Below are 10,272 nucleotides of genomic sequence, written 5' to 3'. Positions count from 1 at the left end.
TCCATTTCCAGGACAAGTGAGACTCCAGAACACACTGAAAAGCGTCTATCTGCTAATCGAACTAGAGCCTCCATTTCCAGGACAAGTGAGACTCCAGAACACACTGAAAAGCGTCTATCTGCTAATCGAAATAGGGCCTTCACTTATAGAGAGCATGCTTTTCAAGATCTGAAAAAAGCTGCATTTGCATACAATGCTGAACTTGATTATCACGAACATCCAGCAGTCTTGATTGGCCAAATGGAGAAGGTCTGTGTCCATTGCCAAGCTTATAAATGGGATGGTGAGGCGCCTGGGATGTGCTGCTCAAATGGAAAAGTCAAGCTGCCATTAATCAATCAACCACCTGAACCACTTCGCACTTTGATGGCTGGAACCACACCAGATTCCAAGCACTTTCTGCAAAACATCAGAAAGTACAACTCCTGCTTCCAAATGACCTCTTTCGGAGCAACAAAAGAAATTGGCGAGCCTGGATTCATGCCTACATTCAAAGTACAGGGACAAATTTACCATCTTTCAGGGTCACTGCTCCCAGGAACGAATGAAGAGCCGAAATTTTTGCAGATTTTCTTCATGGGAGACCAACATGCAGAAGCTCGACAACGATGCTCCAATATTCCAACCACCAAACAGCATATCGTCCGGGCGCTACAACAATTCCTCCACGAACACAATTCCTACGTGAATTTGTTCAAGACTGCTCTGGAGCGTATGCCAAGAGATGATTACCAAATAATTATCAGAGCAGATAAGACTCCAGTAGGCGCCCATCCACGGACATTCAATGCACCAACAATTGATGAGGTGGCGATTGTTATTGTGGGGAATGAATTTGAAAGCCGCGATATTGTTCTACAGAAAAGAAATAACAGGCTACAGAGAGTAACGGAGACTCATAGATCGTACGATGCTCTCCAATACCCGATCATCTTTTGGCAAGGCAATGACGGTTATAACTTTGGAATTACTCAGATCAATCCAACTACAGGCGACACGCTACCGGGAAAGAAGGTATCTGCCATGGACTTTTATGCATTCAGATTGATGAGAAGGGTAGGAGATGAAAATCATTTATTAAAATCCCGGCAGCTCCTCCATCAGTTTGTAGTAGATATGTACGCCAAAATCGAAAGTGAACGGCTACTCTACATCCGAACAAACCAAGAGAAACTGAGAGTAGATGACTACATTCATCTTAGAGATGCTATGGCCAATGACGCGAATCCAAATGAATTGGGGAGAATGGTGATTTTGCCAGCAACCTTTACTGGCGGTCCAAGACACATGCATGAGTACACCCAGGATGCAATGACTTACGTCAGGAGTTATGGTCGCCCTGACCTGTTCATCACCTTCACATGCAATCCACTTTGGTCTGAAATACAAGAGGCTCTTCTGCCTGCTCAGAAAGCTACAGATCGACATGACCTGATTGCCAGAGTGTTCAAGAGAAAATTAACAAAACTGATGAACGTCGTGAAGAAGTGCCATATTTTCGGAGAAACGAGATGCTGGATGTATTCAATCGAATGGCAAAAAAGAGGTCTCCCACATGCCCACATCCTCATCTGGCTGCGAGAAAAAATTCGGCCAACTGATATCGACAACGTCATCTCTGCCGAATTGCCTAATCCAGATCAAGATCCATTGTTGTTTCAGATCATCACCAAAAATATGATTCACGGACCCTGTGGAGCGCTAAACACGAACGCTCCTTGCATGATGAATGGTCAATGCTCCAAGAAATATCCACGCACAATGCTACAAGAAACACAGACTGGCCAAGATGGCTATCCTCTGTACAGGAGACGAAAGCCCGAAGATGGCGGATTCACCACAACATTGAAAATACGCCATGTAGACGTTAACGTTGACAATAGGTGGGTAGTTCCATATTCCCCAATATTGTCAAAAATGTTCCAGGCGCACATTAATGTAGAGTCTTGCCAGTCTGTAAAAGCCATCAAGTATATTTGCAAGTATGTTAACAAAGGAAGTGACCAAGCAATTTTTGGATTGGGCCAACAAACGAACGATGAGATTTCAACATTTCAATTGGGAAGATACATTTGCAGCAACGAAGCAATTTGGCGAATCCTCAGCTTCCAAATTCACGAACGCTACCCATCGGTTCAACATCTGAGTGTTCACCTTGAAAATGGCCAGAGGGTGTATTACAATCCAGAAAACCTCCAAGCAAACAACTTGCAACAGCCACCAAAGACAACACTGACCGAATTCTTTGAATTATGTAAGACCGACGTATTTGCCAGATCACTTTTCTACTGTGATCTTCCCCGGTTCTACACATGGAATACATCAAGCAAAAAATGGCAGCGACGCAAACAAGGAACTGATGTTGCAGGACATCCTGGGGTTAAATCATCAGAAACACTTGGCCGCATTTATATTGTTCATCCGTCAAGTGGCGAATGCTTCTTTCTGCGTATGTTGCTTCACATCATCAAAGGACCAACAACATTCGATGATTTGAAAACATTTAATGGTCAAGTTTGTGCAACCATGCAAGAAGCATGCCAAAAGCGAGGATTGCTGGAAAACGATGACCACTGGGATTTGGCAATGACTGAAGCTAAAATCACTCAATCTGCCATTCGTCTAAGACATCTTTTTGGCATTCTTTTATCTACCCAATCTGTGTCAAATCCACTTCAATTGTGGGAAAAATACAAAGATGATCTCAGTGAAGACATTCTTATGAGAATCAGACGGGAAAATCCAAATTTAGAAATTGAATTTTCACCAGACATGTACAATCAAGCTCTCATCCATTTAGAAGACCTTTGTTTGTCAATGGCTGGAAAAGACCTCAGACAGTGCTCTTTGCTTCTTTCACCGCAACGAACTAACACCAACAATCTCACTCATGAAATTATGCGGGAGAGAAATTACGATGTTAATGAATTACAGTCATATATTGCAGCGAAAGAACCACTTTTAACTTTCGACCAAAGACAAGCCTACAATCAAATTCAGCAAACGATTAACGATGGAAATGGCGGCATCTATTTCCTCGATGCTCCCGGTGGCACTGGCAAAACGTTCCTTATCAATTTACTTTTGGCAAAGGTGAGACAACAAAAGAAAATTGCAGTAGCAGTGGCCTCTTCTGGCATAGCCGCAACACTACTAAATGGAGGTCGGACGGCACATACCGCCTTCAAATTACCACTGGACTTGAACCATAACGAATCTCCAGTTTGCAACATTTCCAAGGGAACAGGCCCAGCAAAAGTGTTGCAAGAGTGCAGCCTCATAGTTTGGGATGAGTGTACAATGTCTCACAAACGGGCCCTGCAATCTGTCAACATGTCACTTAAAGATCTGCGAGGAAATCAGCGGCTCATGGGAAAAGTGGTTGTTTTGTTGGCTGGAGATTTTCGTCAGACTCTGCCTGTAGTTCCGCGTTCAACGCCAGCTGATGAATTTAATGCTTGCCTCAAATCATCAACACTCTGGCACGAAGTTAAAAAATTATCATTATCCACCAACATGCGAGTTCAACTGCAAAATGACTCAGCACTGCAATCATTTTCACATCAGTTGATCAAACTTGGCAATGGAAGAATTCCCGTAGACCCAAGCACCGGACTGATTACGTTCCCAAATGGATTTTGCCAGTTGTTAAATTCAGTTCAAGAACTTGCAGACAAAGTTTTCCCAAATATTGAACAAAATCACCGAAACCATGAGTGGCTTTGTGAGAGAGCGATTCTGGCACCGAAAAATGACAGTGTGAACAAAATCAACGAAAAAATCCTAAAAATTATTCCAGGAGACTCCAAATCTTATAAATCGGTTGACACTGTCACAGACACAACGCAGACAGTTCTGTATCCTGCAGAATTTCTGAACTCTTTGGATATTCCGGGTGTGCCACCACACAACTTGACCCTCAAAGTCGGAGCACCTATAATGCTTTTAAGAAATTTGGAGACACCGAGACTCTGCAATGGTACCAGACTCTGCGTGAAGAAATTGCTCAATTACATCATCGAAGCAACAATTTTAACTGGATGTGCCAAAGGAGAAGACGTCTTCATTCCACGTATCCCAATTGTCACTGAAGAAATTCCATTCACTTTCAAGCGATTGCAGTTCCCGGTTCGTTTAGCTTTTGCCATGACAATCAACAAAGCGCAAGGCCAGTCGTTAGCAGTGGCAGGTATCAACCTACTTGAGCCCTGTTTTTCACACGGACAGCTTTACGTCGCCTGTTCGCGTGTTGGTAATCCCAAAAATTTGTACATCTTCACACCAGATGGACAAACAAAAAATATTGTGTATCCACAAGCGATTGCTTGAAGTCTTTAATTAAAATATTTAAAAATAAAAGTAATTTTTTCTTACTTGATGCAGAATTTTTTTGATTAAAAGAAATAATTAATAAGCTATACATATATATAAATTTTTTACGGGGCGGGCAACGTCGCCGGGTATCAGCTAGTCTTATATATAAATGTGAAAGTATGTATGTATGTATGCTCTTTATACAAATCTACAGTTTTAGACCGATCGTCGCCAGATTTAGCATATATACCAAACAGGTCCGGGATTGAACCGTAGGCTACTTTAAAAGTTCGTCAGAGCTGGGCAAATGCCCGAAATGGGCAAAAAACTGTCGGGCAACAATGGTTTTGGGGCCTCAGCAATCAGTTTCGGAACGTTTACTTTGGTTACCGTGGTTTCCAACAATGCGTTTCAGGCGTGTAAATATGCCTTTACCAATGCAAGATATGCAGAAGACTGGATGTTGTGAAGATATTTATTATTTGAGATGTTAATTTTTTAAGGAAGGAAAAAACTCATCTCTGCCTCTACCGGGAGTCAAACCCGGGTCCCTCGATTACCAATGGTTTGTCACACCTTTAATTCTGTTATTATAACAGTTTATTCCTTTATAACGGTTTGTCACTTCTCCAATCCTCCCAGTAATTGAAGAAAACCCGGGAAGAGCGCCGGGTATTTCTGCTAGCCTATATACAGGGTATCCTGTAAGTGCTAATGCAGCCTTTATCTCATCAACCGCCCATCGAATAGGTATAGTTTCAATTTAAAAAATGCTTAAAAGGCGTTTGAATAATATTCGCTGCACAAGCTGGACGTATGACGTCGCTGACAAAACTGGGAATAAAAATGTTCAACGCCAACTGATGAACTCAATGCTTGCCTCAAATCATCAGCACTCTGGCACGAAGTTAAGAAAAATTATCATTATCCACCAACGTGCGAGTTCAACTGCAAAATGACTCAGCACTGCTATCATTTTCACATCAGTTCACCGACCAGTAGACCCAAGCACTGGACCGATTACGTTCCCAAATGGATTTTGCCAGTTGTTAAACTCAGTTCAAGAACTTGCAGACAAAGTCTTCCCAAACATTCAACAAAATGACCAAAACCGTGAGTGGCTCTCTGAGAGCGATTCTGGCACCGAAAAATGACAGTGTGAACAAGATCAACGAAAAAATCCTAAAAATTATTCCAGGAAACTCCACATCTTACAAATCGGCTAACACTATCACAGACATTTAGTTCTGTATCCTGCAGAATTTCTGAACTCCTTTGGATATTCCGGGTGTGCCACCACACAATTTGATCCTCGAAGTCGGAGCACCTATAATGCTTTCAAGAAATTTGGAGACACCGACACTCTGCAATGGCAACAGACTCTGCGTGAAGAAATTGAGCGATTACATCATTTAAGCAACGATTCTAACTGGATGTGAAAAAAGAAGAAGAAGTCTTCATTCCACGTATCCCAATTATCACCGAAGAAATGCCATTCACTTTCAAGCGATTACAGTTCCCGATTCGTTTAACTTTTGCCATGACAATCAACAAAGCGCAAGGCCAGTCCTTAGCAGTGGCAGGTATCAACCTACTTGAGCCCCGTTTTTCACACGGACACGTTTTCGTCACCTGTTCGCGTGTTGGTAATAGCAAAAATCTGTACATCTACACACCAGATGGGCAAATAAAAATATTGTGTATCCACAAGCAATTGCCTGAAGTTTTTAATTAAAATATTTAAAAATGAAAATAATTTTTTCTTACTTAATGCCGACATATTTTATTAAGAAATAATTAGTAAGCTATACATTTTTTACAGGGCGGGCAACGCGTCGCCGGGTATCAGCTAGTATATCTATATATATAAAATTGATTTTCTGTGTGTGTGTCTGTGTGTGTGTATGTATGTTCTCTATACAAATCTACAATTTTAGATCGATCCTCGCCAAATTTTGCATATATACCAAATGGGACCCGACTTAAACGACAGGCTACTTTAAATTTTTGTCAGAGCAGGGTAAGTGCCCCAAATGGGCAAAAAACTGTAGGGCAACAATGGTTTTCGGGCCTCAACAATCACTTTCCGAACGTTTACTTTGGTTACCGTGGTTCCCTAGCAATGCGTTTCAGACGTGTATATGCCTTGACAATGGTTTGTCATTTCTTTAATCCTGTTAGTATATGTATATGTATAATAGTTTATGCCGTTATAATGGTTTGCCAATACTTTCAATGCTACACAATAATACTATTAAATACAATTAGATTTCAATACTCTCAGTAGTGAGGCTTTTTGAATAGACGTCATAATCATCATCAGCATCGCTTTGAGGGTCAGGAAAAGGGTGAGACTCATAGAAATCACTGTTAAAATTGCCGATTTTACTGTAGAAATGCTGAAATTTTGTGGGGTTTTCCGCCACATCAATAATTTTAAAAATTGTATAGAATTCCCGATTTCTGAAATATTGTGTTTGCTTAGAGGTATACTAAGCCCAGGAGATTGAATATGAAGTAATTAGCCGGACCTAATTTTGAGTTGGGTATTCATGTAATAACATTGATTTCAACTTTTTATTTATATCTTCTGATATTCAACTGCATCAATTCATATAGTTTAGGTTGTTTTAAAATTAATTATGGACCCGTAAAAAGTGCATCGAAAAAATTTCACAGCTTTAATTAAACATTTTTGAAAGCTGAAACAGGCAGATAATTAACTTGAAGTTTGGGATGGGGGGGGGGAATAGAAATACATAGCAAAAAGGAATACATTAAAAAAGGAAAGAAAAGTATATATTCATTTCTATGTTTCTTTAAATCTAGATTTGTTTATTTCATGAGTCGCACAGGAAGTCGCCATATTGGTTAACTTAGACACGGCACGGCGAATTGTGGCGAGACGTGATGGATTGAAGCGGAAAGAAAGAGGATCTCAACGCTACTAAACCATGCATGGAAGTCGTCCACATTCCAGACTTATAACAAATTGATGCCTGATGGAATGTTACGTGTATATGTTGTGAACCTATGTGAAGTTTGTATCTTTGTAATGCTTGTTATGTGTAGTGTGCTGCCATCCGCCATACGATCTCGGGTTGGTCGGCGAGATCGTATTCGAGTTCATCGACGAGATAACTCGGGTTGATCGGTGAGAGCGTACTCGGGTTCATCGGCGAGATAACTCGGGTTTGTCAGCGAGAGCGTATTCGAGTTCGTCGGTGATATAACAACTCGGGTTGGTGGGCGAGAGAGTATTCCAGTTCATCGGCGAGATAACTCGGGTTAGTCGGTGAGAGCGTATTCCAGTTCATCGGCGAGATAACTCGGGTTGGTGGGCGAGAGAGTATTCCAGTTCATCGGCGAGATAACTCGGGTTAGTCGGTGAGAGCGTATTCGAATTCATCGACGAGATAACCCGGGTTTGTCGGTGAGAGCGTATTCCAGCTCATCGGCGAGATAACTCGGGTTGGTGGGCGAGAGCGTATTCCAGTTCATCGGCGAGATAACTCGGGTTTGTCGACGAGAGCGTATTCAATTCGATCGGCGAGATAAGTCGGGTTAGTCGGCAAGAGCGTATTCGAGTTCGTGGGCGAGATAACTCGGGTTTGTCGGTGAGAGCGTATTAGATTCGATCGACGAGATAACTCGGGTTGGTCGGCGAGAGCGTATTGCATTCCATCGGCGAGATAACTCGGGTTAGTCGGCGAGAGCGTATTCGAGTTCATGGGCGAGATAACTCGGGTTAGTCGGCGAGAGCGTATTCGAGTTCATTGGCGAGATAACTCGGGTTAGTCGGCGAGAGCGTATTCGAGTTCATTGGCGAGATAACTCGGGTTAGTCGGCGAGAGCGTATTCGAGTTCATTGGCGAGATAACTCGGGTTAGTCGGCGAGAGCGTATTCGAGTTCATTGGCGAGATAACTCGGGTTTGTCGTCGAGAGCGTATTAGATTCGATCAACGAGATAACTCGGGTTGGTCGGCGAGAGCGTATTCGAGTTCATAGGCGAGATAACTCGGGTTAGTCGGCCAGAGCGTATTCCAGTTCATTGGCGAGATAACTCGGGTTTGTCGTCGAGAGCGTATTAGATTCGATCAACGAGATAATTCGGGTTAGTCGGCCAGAGCGTATTCCAGTTCATTGGCGAGATAACTCGGGTTAGTCGGCGAAAGCGTATTCCATAAAATCGATCTGGGGGGGGGGCGAGCATCGAGCTTATATTACTGGAAGGAGCATCTAATGCGAGGAAACCACGTGACCAGGTGCGAACGAACACGATCTCCCATAGAGATCAATGTTAAAATTGCCGATTTTAGCATAGAAATGCGGAAATTTGGTAAGGTTTTCCGCCGCATCAATAATTTTAAAAATTAAATTGAGTTTTTGATTTTCGAAATATTGAGTTTTCTTAGACATACGAAACCTAGAAAATTAAATATAAAATAATGAGCCAGACCCACTTTTGAGGTTGATACGCATGCTATAACATTAATATTTGAGCTATCTATCTATATATATATATAAAATTGATTTTTTGTCTGTGTGTGTGTGTGTGTGTATGTTCTCTATACAAATCTACAATTTTAGATCGATCGTCGCCAAATTTTGCATATATACCAAATGGGACCCGACTTGAACGATAGGCTACTTTAAAATTTCGTCAGAGCAGGGCAAATGCCCCAAATGGGCAAAAAACTCGGGCAACAATGGTTTTTGGGCCTCAACAATCACTTTCCGAACGTTTACTTTGGTTACCGTGGTTCCCTAGCAATGCGTTTCAGACGTGTTTATGCCTTTACAATGGCTTGCCGCTTTTTCAATAGTCGTCAGAGTCATCATCAGCATCACTTTGAGGGACAGGCAAAGGATGATCTCATGGAAATCAGTTGTAAAATTGCCGATTTTAATGCAGAAATGCGGAAATTTAGTGGGGGTTTCCTGCCACATCAGTAATTTTGAAAATTGTATAGAATTCTCGATTTTTGAAATATTGAATTCGCTTAGAGATATACGAAGCCCAGAAGATTAAATATGAAGTAATTAGCCGGACCGGCTTTTTGAGTTGGATATTCGTACAATAACATTGATTTTTCAATTTTCTATTCATATTTTCTCAAGCATGAAAATTAATGTCTCCGTAATGTCTTTTGATTAAAATTAATTAATTAATGATTTAAAATTAATTATGAACCCGTAAAAGTACATCGAAACATTCCACAGCTTTAATTAAGCATTTTCGGAGGCTGAAAACAGGCAGATCTCGATAACTTCAAGTTCAGGGGGGGGGGGCATCAAAATACCTAACGCCCTTTAAAAAAGGAAAAAAATGTATTCATTTCTACGTTTCTAGATTTGTTTCTTTCAAGAGTCGCCATATTGGTTAACTTAGAACCGGTTTGTCTAAGTAATTATACGCCGGGTATTATAGCTAGTAGTATATAAAAGCTGCATAGGTAATAATATGTACGGCATTTCACTGGCGAACCGTTGCTGGTGGAGGCATACTTTCAATTAGGAAAAGTATCCATATAATGTCCAGTACTCAGATATGTCATTCATGTTGCAAGTGAATGTGTAGTTTGTAGCGATACTACTACGTAGCAACTAAATAACCAGCAGATGGCGTCCGTCATCCACGATTGTCGTTGAATGCTGCGAATATGTATTTATGTACGTATATGTGTATCACGTAACCATTGAAAGTCGAGACTTCGAGTTGTTTAGATGCGTAAATATTTGAATATGTATTTGTGTTGAAAAAAATTATAATTTATCCGATCGGAAAGAAATCCGTTGCTTTTAGTAATTATAGAGAATCATCATTTTTTTGCTTGTTTGCTTACGGCGAAACAGTTAATCGCGTATTCGGTTGGCAGTGGAGCAGTGTAATAACATAGGCGTGTTCGATATTCTATATGCACTGGAGAAAGGAAGAGTAAGAAAGTAAACCAGAG

The 10,272-nt window shown here is 41.3% G+C and overlaps 1 protein-coding gene across 1 annotated transcript in view; it reads left to right on the top strand.

Annotated features, from left to right (window-relative positions):
- Window positions 1–240: 240 nt before the first annotated feature.
- The window catches only part of LOC149063784 (uncharacterized), a 61,979-nt gene continuing 51,947 nt past the window's right edge, over window positions 241–10,272 (top strand). Inside the window, exon 1 of the mRNA XM_089255596.1 lies at window positions 241–3,420. Coding sequence (XP_089111722.1) covers window positions 241–3,420 — 3,180 coding nt within the window. The remainder of the gene's footprint in view (window positions 3,421–10,272) is intronic.

The sequence above is a fragment of the Pholcus phalangioides genome, unplaced genomic scaffold (genome assembly GCF_987345545.1).
Source record: "Pholcus phalangioides strain wild (caught in Gottingen) unplaced genomic scaffold, Ppha-v1.0 ptg000043l_1, whole genome shotgun sequence".
Classification (NCBI taxonomy): domain Eukaryota; kingdom Metazoa; phylum Arthropoda; class Arachnida; order Araneae; family Pholcidae; genus Pholcus; species Pholcus phalangioides.
Note: the sequence above shows the minus strand (reverse complement) of the source record. Positions and strands in the feature narration are given on the sequence as shown.